Source organism: Tinamus guttatus, unplaced genomic scaffold (genome assembly GCF_059628265.1).
Source record: "Tinamus guttatus ecotype Peru unplaced genomic scaffold, ASM5962826v1 Tinamus_guttatus_pri_ptg000115l, whole genome shotgun sequence".
NCBI lineage: Eukaryota > Metazoa > Chordata > Aves > Tinamiformes > Tinamidae > Tinamus > Tinamus guttatus.
Window position 1 is genome coordinate 4521258 of NW_028288649.1, and position 15304 is coordinate 4536561.

At 40.5% G+C, this 15304-nt stretch overlaps 1 protein-coding gene across 1 annotated transcript in view; it reads left to right on the forward strand.

The window, feature by feature from the left end:
• Positions 1-11874, forward strand: part of ZNRF2 (zinc and ring finger 2) — a 52371-nt gene extending 40497 nt beyond the window's left edge. Inside the window, exons 3-5 of the mRNA XM_088521132.1 lie at positions 9073-9178; positions 9937-10014; positions 11103-11874. Of these exons, the coding sequence (XP_088377258.1) occupies positions 9073-9178; positions 9937-9994 (164 nt within the window). The 3' untranslated portion in view covers positions 9995-10014; positions 11103-11874. The remainder of the gene's footprint in view (positions 1-9072; positions 9179-9936; positions 10015-11102) is intronic.
• The last annotated feature ends 3430 nt before the right edge of the window (positions 11875-15304 follow it).

The window sequence follows — 15304 nt, forward strand, 5'->3', positions numbered from 1 at the left end:
ATTTTGGCATCTATCATGAGTTTCTTGACGCTGGTACAGATTGACCAGGATATATAGGCAGTGCTTAAATATTTTGCTTTGATTTATTCTTCAAAGATATAAAGCACGGCATAGGAAAGAATAAAAATGATGGCAGATCTGCATGCGTGGATCCTGCCCTGATATTGTTCTAACTTCCTCACTTCTACAAATTTCCTTTGTCCCAACTAATTCCTACTCTGTAAGAAACAACCCTTTCTGGCTGCCGCAGCCTCTTTGTCAGCAACACGGGCTGGTTGCCTCTGGCCAATTACTCAACCGCTCCTGCATATTTGTGGTATAACATCCTCTTTGATGGTAAATTCAGCTCTGAGAAATGTAAATCTTTCTTACCCAGTGGAGCAAAGCAGGAGGTATTCTCCAAGTGGTAGTTCCCTGCACTCTTTCCTTGAGAAGTCTCATTTTGCTCATGTTTCATCTCCTGTGGCTTTGCCCCTTTATGTCCTGATCTTGATTTAGCTCTTAACAAGTCTAGATTAATAATCGATAACCTATGAGGTCATATGATGTGGATTCTTTTTAAAAAAAAAAAAACAAGCTAACAGGCAGCTTCCTCTTTCTGTGCATAGCAATGAGGAGCTTCAATTCAGCGCGTGCTGAAGCCCATTGCTTGTGTGGAGTTTATTGTGGAGCACCAGTTTGGAATTGGTGTACCCAAGACTTTTTCATGCAGTCTCTTATTGATAAGAAAATACTTAGACTCTTGACTAATAATGAGAAAACTTTCATCTCAGTAATAATGTTTCTGAAGGGAGGGAAAGTCTGGGGACAAACAGTATCCCAAGGAGACTGCTCAAGAAGTCTTTGCTCTCAGAGACATTGAAAATGTAAATATGTATCATCCAGATGGAGTGGGGACTAAGTAAAAGATGGATAGGGCTGGAGCAAAGTCTCTTTGCGTCATGTTCTGTAGGACAAGACTGTTGACTTGTGGTTCTGTTGTGAATGAGTTCATTTCATTGGCCAATATTTGGCTAAAAGTTGACAGTTTAGATACTTAGAAATGTAGCAGACGGATCTTATCTTCACTCATCAGTACAACAGGAGAAAACTGTTTAGCTACTCTGAGAGGATTTAAGGTTCAAAGGCATCACAGACTGCGCATGGACTGATTAAGTAGGAGCTGGAAACAACTGTAGCTTAAGCAGATGTTTCAGAGTTGGTCAGATAATTGTCTCCTCTGTGTCCAGAGCAGATCTTGAATCACTGAGAAACACACAGTCACGCTGGTACAAAACCTCCAGAAAGGAGCAGAAGACCTTTCATGTTCAATTTGGCTGATAAAATGAACCTAGCACCTATTTCGCCCCAACACATTCTACCAAAAGCGTAAATACTGATTGAGGAGGTTGGTACGCTGATCCTGATAGCACATGACCGTGTTGGGGTCACATGGATGCTGCTGTTTGGAGATGAGGAGCTGTATTTCCCAGACAGCCTGGCCTTTTCAAGTCTAGCTCATCCCTGTGAGCCTTACAAGTATGCAAATGTGGCTTTGTGAGCAAGATGTCTTAATTGAACCTTGTGGCTTCAAAAAGGAGCAAGTTACCTCTTCAAAAACAGTCCTTGGGTCAAGATGTAGAACTTGTACTCATAGAAAATGCAAACCTCTCAAGATGGAGTTGCATGAAGTAAAAAGCTGCTATTATCATAAATTTCCAAGTCTTTTGCTTACTTGTTTCAGCGTGCGAGTAGCTACCCTAAGCGTCCTTCAGACTGGCATTGACAGACACTGTACAGGCACATACTTTCTAGTGACTGTTGGTAGTTTTGTGTTTCTTAAAAGAACTTTCATTTGAGATTCCTGGCCAGCTCCTGGAGAGAAGAGGAAGATCCCATTAACTACCAGCCAAACTGTATGTGTCTGGTGCTATTTGAATTCACAGTCTTCCAACTCCAATCAGTGAAATACTTCATATAGGGAGTAACATCAGGCACTACCTCCTGTACAAATCACTGTATTTTTAGCATTCAAGGCTATACGTATCCTTTGTTCTTGTCTTTACTTACCAAAAAAGAAGCAGTTTTCTACAGGTACTTTCTGCATTGTTTCAGGGTTCTGCACTTCCAGAAAAGCTGTAATTTAAGCTATGCCTTAAGTTACCATCTGTGTTGAGCACATGTATCTTTAAAGTGCAGGTAGATTTTGAATGTAGCCACTGAAATAAACTTCTTTTCTAAAGAACATCTTCCACCAGTGCACAAAGACATCTCCTTTCTAGATTATTTAGTATAGTTAAATTAGATTTGTATCAAGAGAGCTGTGTGGATTGTATACTTATTCCATTACTCCAAAAAGTATTTTTATCATTAGTGTTTCTGTTTTATTTAGCAAAAAAGTATATTTTCATTACCCTACACCTGATCAGCATCTGACTTAAAAGGAGGGACCTTGTTATTTCTCAGAATTGGCTTCTGAAAGATAATTGTTGCACGCAAAATATCTGGTTCTTAAAATTTTTGGTTAGCTTAAAGGCAGACCGAAACTTCCACAGGCACTTCCTTTGCTCTCAGTGAGGTGTTTGCAATGCAAACACTGCGAGTTAGGCCCATTGGCCTGATTTGCTCTTGCAGATGTTTTTCCTGTGACTTTCACTTTCGCCGCTTCGTCCGCTGCCTCCGTGTTACGTCTTCTAAGTGATGGGAGAGCTGAAGAGTGTGGGCAGTGTTTGTGCAGCAGGACATTTGTTTGCACATAGATATGGCAGTCTTGGAGCAACACTGCAAGAGGTGAGAGGGAAGGGGAAAACAAGGGTGATGTTTGGAATCTGCATAGGAAACTGCAACAGGCTGCCATGTTGGCAAGGGATGAAAAAAAATGCCAAAAAAAGAGAAAAACACCTTCTATCCCCAAAACACCATGTCAGTATTTGGTGAGGAAGTGTCACGTTTGTTGTAGCTGGTCAGTTTGTGTAGGAAAGATTGTGTGTTTGTGTATTGTGGTGAGGGGATGTTTTAGCTTGGTAAATTTTAGGTAATTTTGCAAGTTGTATAATGGTGCTTTGGGCTACTGTGCTCTTAGAAATGCATGCAAAAGTACAAGCTGCACATGTTCGAGTAGGGCTGAGGTATTTTCTCAGCAATATAGGAGGAAGTGTGAGCTGAGGGGACTCAAGAAAGCTGCATTTTTGTTTTTCATGTGCACGACTTGTGAATCCTGACAACCACTTAGTTAACGTTCTACTAAAAGCATCAGCAGACTTTAAAAATCTAAACTTTTGTATCGCAGCTGCAGAAGGCCTCTTGCCTTCAGTCGCTAAGACATAGTTCTAGCCAGGAGCCTCCTGCTTTCTTCATAAGGAACATTTGTCATTGAGGACAGCGCAAAGCTTAACTTGTGGCTCTGAAGAACATTCTGCATGGAGGGAGCCAGGCTAGGGCTTTAGCTCTCCCTTTCAAAGTCCCCTGGCAGACAGCAACAGCTGGAAGAGCTCTTATCAGTAAAAAGAAGCGCCTTCTGAAGTGACAACTGAACGATCTTTTCATGTTTTCTCCTGCTATTTAGGACCCTTTGAGCAGTAAAGAATTGGGTCTCCTTCAGCTTGTCTTTCTGGCTCAACTTTTGAGCACCAGGACAGGGTTGACCTGGTCACCCAAGAATGGTCTGTAGCTGAAGAGAGCTGAACTGAAGGTATTCTCCTTGTCACAGCCAGAATACTGAGGTATGGGTGGATTTTCAAAAGAAAGAGCTTGCTTTCCTAGTGCTTAGGATGTGCTAGGAGAGAAGGCTTTCACTTGCAGCCAGCACAAAGTTGCAAAGACAGTTACTAAACTGCATGCAAGAAACACAAAACCTGTTCCCTTTTCCCTTTGTTCCTATGTTCATGTCTCACAAGGATTTTATTTGTATCAGATAGTGACTGATAACATTAATTCCTTCTTTCTCTTAAATGCCTGAGTTGGAACAAAAAGTTTATCAGTAAATGAAATGAGATGACTGGGGAGATAGGGTAGAAAAAGTGGGACTAGAGAGAATGGTATTTTGAGCATAAACGGAGTAAAAACAAGAAGAGGAGGAAGATGTAGTAGAAAATAGTTGAAAAGAAATGTCGAGGCAGAAAAGTAGCAGCAGAAGCTAGAAGCTAGGAAGCTGTAGTAAACCAAATTAATAACATGTACTTTAATCGGTGCTTTAATCAAATACACATTTGCTGGCTAAGTCTTTCCAAAGACTCGCCTTTGGAAAATGCAAGTCTTCGTGGTCTACTTCTTTTTGTAACAACAAAAAGAAAAACTTTGGCTTAACCCAAGCAGTGATACCAGTAAAAGCATAGAGTAGCCTGTGCAGTGTGGATGAACGGAGGTTGTGCGCGTGCAGGAATATGCTGGTTTCTCGAGCTGTACCTACCCTGTTCAGGCACAGCCAGCCCCTAGCACTTAACCATGATAGATGTTCATACTCAAAGATAAAAAGAAAAGAATGTGCATCAGATACATGATGAGACGTACTCTTTAATGAAGTTCCATCAGTATTTTTAAACCTTTTACAGCTCTTGTTCTGTGGTATTTGGTCAATTTTACTGCTGATAAAATGCTGTTCAGAAAGTATATCTGATAGTTTCAGTCATATTCCTAGAACAGTGTGTTTTAGCGTTGTTTTTCCTCTATCAGGTGAGCTGCAACAGCAACTTCCACGTAGATTTGAGCTTTTAAATTTTTGAAATGATGTGGATATTTAAGAACAATGTCGTAATAGATGGGCTCAAAGGTCCATCTAGCCTGGTGTTTGTTTCCACTAAATGTCTAGAGAGAAATAAAATATTGCAACACTGAAGTGGTATCTCTACAAGTACTATCTCAGCCTCCGTGACCTGTGATGCAGGGGTTTCCTGAGCCCGGGACATTATCTATCAGTGTTTAAAAAAGGAAAAACAAAAAACAGCAGCACAGACTGTAATGACTTCATCGATACGGTCTGCATCATCTAAACAGCATGTGCTTTTGAAGTCCTTATTTTAAGGACAGAATATGCCATCACGAGCATTGCCTTTAATTTTAACCATGGCTGAGTTTCTGGCTTTGGTAGTTGTTGTATATGTTTTTCAAAAGATCTAGAAAATTTTCTTATTTTTAGTTGATATGATACATGCAAAATTGTCAGGGTACTTCTCTTTTAACTCAGTACTACCTATTTTGCTATGAACTCGGGAGTGGAGTAGAGTTTTATTTTTCATTAAGCATAAAAGCAGGATTTTAGGAGGCAAAATGACTGACAGCTAGTAGTTAAAATACTGAACATCATTAACCAGACGCAGAGGAGGAGGAGGAGACATCTGAGCACATGCAGGAGGGGGAAACGCTGTGTTGTTTTGCCAGGTTTCGTCTTTGACAGCAGCCTTTGGCTAGTGAGTACTTGTTCGCGTAGCTGGGAAGGTGGAGGAGTGTTTACCTCCGATTCGGTGCGAGGCAGATGGATGTGGGGGTGTGGTGGCGTGTTTTGTATATCGTGCACGTGTGGGCGAAGTGGAAAAGATGATGCTTCTGCTTATTTCCTCTTTATCCCCACTTCCACTTAGCTAATACACCAATATAAATGTTATGATTAAAACATTGATGAGCTCTCAAACTGTTCTTTTTTTCCCCCCCTCTCTTTTTTAAATTAGTAATATGTAGTTGCTGAATCACTCCACTGCAGGGAAATATGAGAAACAAAAGAACTGTTCAGACTGCAGTGGGTCAGCCTAAAATGCTTTACACGCTTTTCCGTACCAGATACATTGGAAGGTCACTCGTAAATGGCCCTTACCCTGCCTTCCATCTCGTGTGAGCCACTGGTGGCATGGGAGAGGGCTGCGAAAAGCGAGCACAGGAGGAGTTCTGACCCGATCCAGGTGTAACAGCTTCCTTCGCTTCCTTTGGGTTATGTGGGATCAACAGTCTGAATCTTCCAAGAATGATCAAAATATAGTCAAGCCTGAAGTGTCATAGGTCCTTGACAGCATTGGTTTTGCTGTCATGAGTCCACTGAATTTTAAGAACAGTGATAGTAATGAATTGTAAGAATAGTTCCATGAGTTTGGGTCTAGCAACATGTGCTTTGGGCTTTTCTGGGAGGTGGGCTTTTTCTACTAATTGCTTCAGTGCTTGCACTTTTCTGTAGTGTGAGAGCCTGGGAAGACTATGTTAGGGTCATAGAAGCAGTGAGTGTTAACTCGTTGACAAGGAAGGTCAAGAGCACTGAAACCCTTTGCTAGAATCTGCATGCCCGGGGAGTGGCAGAGCTCTACTGAACTTTTTGAGGCTGTGTTCAGTGTTCACATCTACCCTTGGGGCACGGCTAGATGAGGCACAGGGCACCCGGCCCCGTCATCCCTGGAGGAACATCCAGGAGGAAGCTTCGCCAGGGGCAAATTGTTTGCCTGAGACGGGGGTTCCCTGGGGCCAGCGCTGGCCAAAGGGAGACTAGTGGCATTCAAGGAGTACTGGAGGAAAGAAGTGGAGTCTCAGACACTTAGGCCAGAGCTGGTGAGAGATAAAAATGTTTACATTGGCATCTCGCCCTGATGTGAGCCAAAAGGTGCAGAATCTTGAAAAAAATGCTCTAGCAGGAGTTGTGACCCAAGCGCTGCGCAGTCTGTGGAGTACACGATAAGCCAGACATGTACAATGAAGAATGATGTGAAAGCAGCTCGCAGGAATGTTTCCATTTATGAATTTTATTTTTATTGGACAACTTTTTAATATTTATCTTCAAAGCTTGACTGAATGCTTTGAGAGTGTTGAAAAGCTGAGAACTGCATACACTGCATTTTGCATTACGTTTATTGTATCCATTGTGTCTTAAGTGTCCTTTGGATTTGGGGTATCAATCACTCCTCTGGCATAGTAATTCACTGGAAAAAATAACTTCCATGAAGTGTGCTCTGTGTATCTGAAACATGCTCGGGTTCTTAGTGGCGCTTCTTCCTGTGACTTGGCTGCGGGGAGGGAGTAGATCTGTTCGTAGGACTGGCTGTGGAGTTAGAGCACTTGTGCGAAGAGGCAGTCGAAGAGAGCAGTGTCTGGAGCGCCTCCGGAAAAGTTTAATCTCTCTGTAACACGACATTGCTCTCTGTAGAGTCTTTGCCTCCTGGTGTCAGATATTAATATATCTTTTTATACAAAAGCAGTCAAGGAAGTATTTATCCCTAGCACCCTCTTCTGGGCAAGTTCTTGGTGTCTGGAAGGTTCAATGACAGATGTGAGAGTTCTTAAGATCTTTCTACTGTTTAAACTTGCTATTTCTGTGGGTGCCAGTAATATCTATGGTAACTTCCAAGTTTTGATAGAACAGCAGGAACAATTTCTTAATAAGCTCTCTAAAAATAATATTACGATGTGTAAAATTAAAAAATATATATTTTCTTCATTGTGTTATATTGTTCCTTGTTTTTTTTGGATGTTTTACCTTAGATCAGTTCATCTTCGGTGGATATTATTCACGTATCCTCATGAAGATGCCATGCACATGGCATTGTACAGTATTTTTAGCATAACCAACTAATAAAGTAGCAACTGGAACAAACACTCTCTTGGAAGGAATCATAGAGGAAACGAGATGGGCTTAATTTCATACATCTTTATTTCACTTTTCTCCTGCACTGGTTAGTTTTTTACTTGTATCCTTGTCCCTTGGCACATGTTTTGAATGTTATGGTGATGACTATTGGGGGCAAATTGCTCATTGCTGATGGTCTTTCAAAGTCTTGCCTGGGATTCGTACTCCTCATATACAGCCACACTGTATTTTCCTCTAGAGACTGTACAAAATCTGAATGCTTTCCTAAATGTGCATCTTTGTGATCTGCCAGAGATTGCTGCCCTGGTTATGACACAGTCCCTTACTGGTCAAGCTCTGTGCACAGTGTGAGGTTGCTTTTAACTGAGACTTTTAACCTGCTTCTAGCAAACCTGGCCTTATGTGGTCTCCTGTTCTGCATTGTGCTAAGACTGAATTCAGCATCTCATGTTCTGTCTAAGAGAAGCATCCTGGAGAGAAGGTTTTTATTTAAAATAATGTATTTTCACAGAATCTTCTGTTTGAAAGATGCTCTGTGCATTCACAGTAACCTTTTTTTTCCCTTCTCATTTGTTATGAGACTTGGAAATGCTGCAAAGCATTCAGGGTCTTGGAGAATGTATTGATTCTGCATTCAAGATTGTTGGAGTCATACAGCATTGCTCTCTTTCCTGATGGAAAATGCCCTTTCCTATTGCTATCTGTCAGCTAGTTACATTGAGGACAAGGTGGATGTTATGTGGTAGAATGAAGGTATGAAATAAGGGTATTGGAGTGGCTGGTAAGAGGTGAAGCAAAGCTGGGTGTATAAAAGAGCAGGAGAAAGATGATGATACTCCAGCTGTTCAAAGAGAAGAAGGTAATATGGTTTTTGCCCAGTTAACTACCTGAAGTAGTTCAGTGCAGCACTCCTGTTCAGTGAGAAATGTTATATTCAGACATGTGAAAAAACAGAACATGAGGAGAAGGGCATAGCTGGAAAAATCCACCTCGAATGAATCCTGAAAGCCCTGAAGAACTTAGGTAGCACCTCCATGAAGAATGCAAGTTCTCCATTCCTGCTTGTCCGGGAGCAGCGGCACAGCTTGCGTATGCTGCTGTTGTGTGGTTCAAAGCATGGGCTTCAGGGTTCAGACCAGAGCAGCCTGTGTGGTGGGATACAACCTGCCAAGAGAGGTTATTAATTAATTCAAATTAATTAATTAATTCAAATAGGTTCAGAGAGCTACTGGCTATTGATTAGGGTTACCCAGCTTGTCCGCAGATCCTGTGAATAGGTGAGTTCCTACAGGATTTCATTTGGAGCTACAGCTCTGTTCAGGCAACAGACTGAGTGCCAACCATATTTTAATCTGTTGAGATGTCTCCTAAGAGGAACGTTGAGTCACCCAGCACAAGTGTGAGCGAGCCGACCGTGACAAGGCTTTCTGTAGGACAAGAGGCATCTTCTGCATCATCCATGAGGTTCTCCATAAAGAACTCTGGGCTTTTAGTGATGTGCTTTCTAACTATGTGACTTTGTTCTCTCTCTGCAGAGGACGTGCTGAGTAAAGATGCTGGGGAGTGTGCAATATGCCTGGAAGAGCTGCAGCAAGGAGATACTATAGCACGGCTGCCTTGCCTCTGCATATATCATAAAGGGCAAGTATTCCTCACACTGCGTATGCAATTCTGGAAGGTTGTATTTATTGCGTATCACTTCTGAGTGGTTCTTAAAGAAGCACTAAAAATGACTCACTTATATTTAGAAAATAAATAAAAGAATTTAAAAATATGTCATTTTTTCTGTCTCCACTAACGTATCTGAAGTCTCTCGCATTTGCATGAAAAACCTCCCAGGAACAAAAGCGGTGATCACCTCTGTGGGGATACAGCGAATGTCAGCTACGGATCTTAGGTTTTGTGTGCTAATATAATAAACGTTTTCCCAAATCCTGGTAGACTGGGAAAAAAATCTACTCACTTCTTAAACTTGGTTCATGTTTGTTTTCACTTGTGTTTAATGTTCTACTTCCTGTAGTTAAAACAAAAGATGTAAGTGAGATAATGGTGTCAGCAGTCAAGTAAACTCTGTGTAAAATATGGATAGGAATTTGCAAAATGGCTGCTTAAAAGAAATATTAACACCAAAGATAATTAGTTGTTCAACGGTATTTAATACCCATATACTACTCTGGCTCAGAGTCATCACATTTTCATGAATACTGAAATTTATTCTTTTCTGCTTGTGTGTGAATATTTAAAGAGGTGTAGTGTGTGTGTGCCTGTATTTTTTTTGTGTAGCATAAAATCCTGTGCATTTAAACAATTCTGAATCCATTAATATGCTTATCTTACTGCTAAATGTTACCAAGAGATTCATCCAGCCATTCTTTTCATTTTTGTCTTTCGTCCAACAGCTGCATAGATGAATGGTTTGAAGTAAATAGATCTTGCCCTGAGCATCCGTCGGATTAAGAGAAGATTCATGTTTTTAGGTAATATTTTTAGGCAAGTACATTTCTAGAATAATTATTTTGATTATCTTAAATAACCTTTTTATATAAAAAAGTGAGTCTACTACTTTGTGTCATAATTGCAATATTAATGAGCAAATATTGAAATTATAGCATTATATTGAAGTTATATTGAAGCTATAGCGTTAACTTTTAAAAATTATTTCTTTAAATGAAATGAAGCAAAATTAATATAATCACATACCTTTGGATTGTTACATAAACACTGGCATTTATTGCCGACAGAAAGTTTTGGAATCTTATGAAAAGTTTAAACTATGTGTTTTCAAAACCACTTGCATGTTAATGCACTCCAAAATGAAAAGTACTAATGTGAGCCTACCCATCCCATTCCATGGCGTCACATTTTTCCATCTTATATTTTGTGTTAATGATTTCAGATCTGCAATCAGTGTCAAAGGTTTAAAAGATAGGTTTATTCTGCTAGTTGCCGAGTTTTAAATCTTTATCTAGCATTAAACTATTGGCCCCAAACATTGCAAAACACACCAGCAGTCATAATAATTCTTATAGCAATCGAGCTATCTAAATTCCTTGCTATTAGGCGGAGCTTGTGTTTTTTGTGGGTTGAGTTTCAGAAAAAAGAAAGCTTCATCATTAGCATTTGTTTGTTAATTTGTTTGATTTTGCTTCGTGAGTCTGTGGGTCACATTGCAGTGATACCGGATATGACTGTTGCAGGAGCAGCAGACAAAGCCTAGAGGAAAATAGCCTGCTCCAAGGGAACTATTTTAATCCCGGAGTGGTGTTAGCCTAAATAAATAAATAAATAAATAAATAAATAAATGTCTGCCTTTATGTATGCAGCCACTGATTTGTGGAAGAAGCCCATATGCTGTTTATAAACACGTTTGTCTCGGTAAATATACTCATAGGTGTCTAACCTCATGTTAAAACCAATTTGCCTTTTTATCGCAGCAGAGATCGCGATAATTGAGGGCTTAGGGAAAGGGGGAAGGAAAACACGATGCTCATCGTCGTGCTGTTTCTCTGAGTTATGCACTGAAATAGCTGAAATGATGGCACGTTGTCTGCTGCTCTTTCAACAGCTGCTTCCACTGATCGGACGACGTAGGAGATGGAGGTTCCCTCGCTGAACACAGCGCGCCTGGCTTGAGACTCACGGTTCGTTGTGGCTGCAAAAGGCAAATATGGACAGGGACACGGGATAAGCGTTGCGGAGCCCAGCTACTTGCCAGTAGTGCTCAGATACCAAACACTCATGCAAAGGACACACAGGGATTTTGAAAATGCTGCACATTCTGTAACAATCTACTCCCCACAGACATTACTGTTGCTATTTTGTACTGGAAGGCCAAAGTTCCTCATTTCAGCCTAACTTCTGGCTCTGTGAAGAAGCGGATTATTGGACACGTTTCCCAGCGCCACGCGGGGCAGCGGAGATGTTCGATACGCGCGGTCTGAGACCCATGCAGGAGGACGGCCCCGCTTTGAGAGGGAACATTTTCACCTTCTTACTGGCTCAAGAAGAGTAAATGGTGAACTGAATATAACATAACCTAACAGTGTGACCTTATTTACTGAAATCACACCCTCTTGTATGTTCTTCACTTTTTTTGAGAACAGCAAACATAAACTTCTCTGCGTAGGAATACTATATTTCCAAGTTTTGTAACTGAACCTTTGTCACAATGCAGTCCAAAGAGTAAAACCAAGACAGGTAACTAATTTATATTGATCTAGCTGTAGGGATTGTTGAAATCTGTACGTTGTATTGCTATTTAAGTAACTAAAACTTCTCTTTTACTGCTTGTGAGTAAAACCGATAAAAAGAAATGCAGCAAAGCAAAATCTTACAGCTATGCAATTTTTTTTTAATAGGAAAAAAAAAGAAGAATTACGAATTTTAAGTGCTGCCAGTTAAGGTAATTTGTTTAACGGGTATTTTTTTAAGAAACTGTTTCAGGTAATTATTTTATTGTACTACTCTCATCTCCAGGCTGCCTCCTGAGGTATAAATGAATAACTGCAAATGTGGGCACAGCAAGTGGTTTTTGTAGGCATAGGTGAGGTAACATGAGGTGGGATTTGGATTTAATTTTTAAAATACTTACGTGCAAGCGTTTTTTGTTGTTTTAGTATTTTTTTTCATGGCAGGATCTGTAGTAGTTTGCATCTTAATCATTGGTCTCTTCATGTGAAGACTGGCATTTGCCAGTGTGGCTTGTTTTTTTTTTTTTTTTTTTTTTTAAAGGCATCTGCATTTGTTTAATTTATTATTATTTTACTATGTTATATTGATATAACCAGGGCTCCAGGAAATGTAGAAGGAGTACATCAGGTGAAACTGTGGACAAGTAGTAGTTCCCATAAAGCACTGGAGTCCAAAAAGAGGAAAAAGAACAGGACAAAAAACTGGAACAAATATCAGGGCTTAGAAGCATACTTTTTATATCAAGAATTAATTCATAGTTTCTAAAATTTACAGTACAGGGAAGAGTTTATGAATATTTATTAGTGGCAGACGTTTTGGTGGTTTCAGCAATTAAAATAAATCGCACAACACTTTAAACGTCTTTCTTGTGCATACATAATTCTGCTTTCCTTTTTTGTTTAAGCACATCTTTCTCTCTGTTGCTACTGTGATTCATATCAAAAAGGGCAGAGAACAGCAGCATCTGCTGCTATCCAGGAAAACAAGTGCATTGCATGTTACTAGACTCCTGTCTTGCCTGCAGAGTGATCCTTGCCTGGATAACATTTTTCCCTGAATGTTGTTCTGTGAAATGCCTTTGTTGTGCTGCAAATGTGAAGGGAGTCCAATCTAGATAACAGTCAACATCAATGGTGCAGTTTCTGCATTTTTTTGGCTTGCATAACTGGTTTCAGCTGAACCTATAACTATGGGGCCCTACTGGGTTCCCTTTTTCAGTGGGAGCAGAAGCCTTTTGTTGTGCTTTCACTTGTCTAGTCATATCAAAGGTACAGTATTTTCCTCCATGGGTTCCTTGTTTTTTTAGCAGAGTATCATTGTGTTGCCTTGTATTATTGTTAAGGGGGAAATATTACAGCACCTCTAGTATTTTAATAGTGATGTTGCCTGAAGGGCCACTTTTCCAATGTTTTGAATTCTTTCTATCTTCTGGAAGTAAAGCATTTGCATTGATTTGATGTTTACTGTTGGCTTCATGCCTACAGGAACTGATCTGTAGTATGTAAAGGAGGTAAGTTAGCGCTTTGGTCTCCCATGTGCCAAGGTCGTAGATAGTCTTTGGCTTGGGGACTAAGTAGATAAATATTTATGAACATAACCTGTTTACAACTTAAACTCAGTTTCAGTAGTCCATATTTTAGTACATTTGCTGGGTTTGGGGTTTTTTGTTTGTTTGTTTGTTTGTTTTAAACCTCAGTTTTTCTGGAGTCAGATGCAAGTAGATGACTCAGACCCAAGAGTCATCGCCCCTGGCCTGTGCTGGGGCCAGCGTGGGGAGAAAGTGCCACTAGCAGTTGCTCTCACCTGCGCTCCTGTGGGCAAGAGCTGGCCCGGTTGAGCAGCTGTCCTCTGGGCTGTGTGATACGACGGCAGCCTTAGACCCCAATTAAGCATTCTTGGTACACGCTAATCCACTGTCAGAGCCCACGGAAGGTTGGCTGGTATCACAGCCTGTAATATGGACCAAGCCTACGGCGACCCTGGATGTGTCAGGCTGGTGCTCAGGTGTGAAAACTCCTGTGGAGATTCACATGCGTTGAGCTTTCCGTCACCAGCGCTGTTGCTCCGTTGCAGATGAACTCACTGTACCCGTAGCTCTAGTTGTGGGCAACACCTTCATTTTAAAAGCATCCTCACGGTGATCCTGAATCCCTGTTCTTCAAAAGGAGGGAAAAACAGCAAACGAGTCCTGTGTTGCAGTTAAGGAACACCACGCTTGTCCACAAGAAGCAATAAGTTAAATTAGGGTGCGATATGCTTCTTTGCCTGTAAATATATTGAGATTGCCAATTCTGTGTTGTTTCAGAATATTTTGTGTCATCTGAGCTATATCTTCTCAAAGTATGTGAGGGTGTGAAGCGATTTCCATACTCAGGTCTGCCATTAACATGCTGCTTGCCAGAAGGGGAAGAGTAGACACGACACTGTCTTGAAATGTCAGGTTTTTCTGAGCTTGTAACGTAACTGTGTATCTTGAGTAGCAATTGTTTTTTCTAAAGTTAATAGAGGAGGTGGCTATGATTTGGGTTGTATATAACCATACTCCATACAATACCAAGAGAGCCATGCTACTGTCAGTACAGGGCACTGATTATCCTGTATTTTATAAATCAGCACATCTATAATAATGTGTTTCTTTTGAAGTAGTCAGCTAATTTTCTTTCAGCATGTGCATTAGATGGTGGGCTCAATGGGACATTGGAAAAATACAAAGCACACTGCAAGCTTTGCAGTATTTTATTTTTGGGAAGGTAAAATGTAAGATAGATGGTCTTGTTTGTATTCAATTTTCATATTCAAGGATAAGTGTCCTGCAGTATTTTTAAATGGAAAATTTGTAGGTAAAGTACAAAGATGTGGGTGGATACTTGTGACCTTTTTGCTCTCTCTGCTCCCCCTCTTTATGATATAAAGGGGGTTTTATGACTTAAACAGTCTTGAGATTTCTATATTTATCCTAGTTCTTAATGTTAGGAATACTGGCTTTTTAATTAAATTTTTGCTGAAAGGCTGGAGAGCTGGTAAACCTGACTCCCAGAAGACTAAAATCTCAGCAAATGTGGAAAAGATAATTCTTAGTCAGAAATATGGGTCTTTGGTGTTTATAGGTGGATAATGTCTAATACACATGGGATGTATTTATGGACGTTTTTAATATGCCTTCTTTTCCATTTGAGGGCTTCAGAAACTCACTCCATTTGTTAATGTGTTGCACCAAAACGAGGGAACTTGGCATTTGAATATTCTTGCTATCTCTCAGTGTACAGCAACAAGGCCTACAATGGTTCTGGCACAGGCCATGATCTCTCTGAGTTTTTGTGAATTTTAGCTGCTTTGTTGCATAGGAAAAAAAAAAAAAAGAATATTTGTGTGTAAATTTGGTGTTGCGGTTTTGTATCTATCTGCTGATTCTGATGTACAGTGGAGTTTCCTGGGAAGAGACTACCAAGTATCCTGGAATGCAGAAATGCCACTACGGGATCTTCCAACTTACCTTTGTCAGGGGGGCGGGAAGTGAGCTTGTGTTTTCCCATCCGTGCTGTGTTCCGAGATTCGGTTTTCACCTCTCAAAGCTTC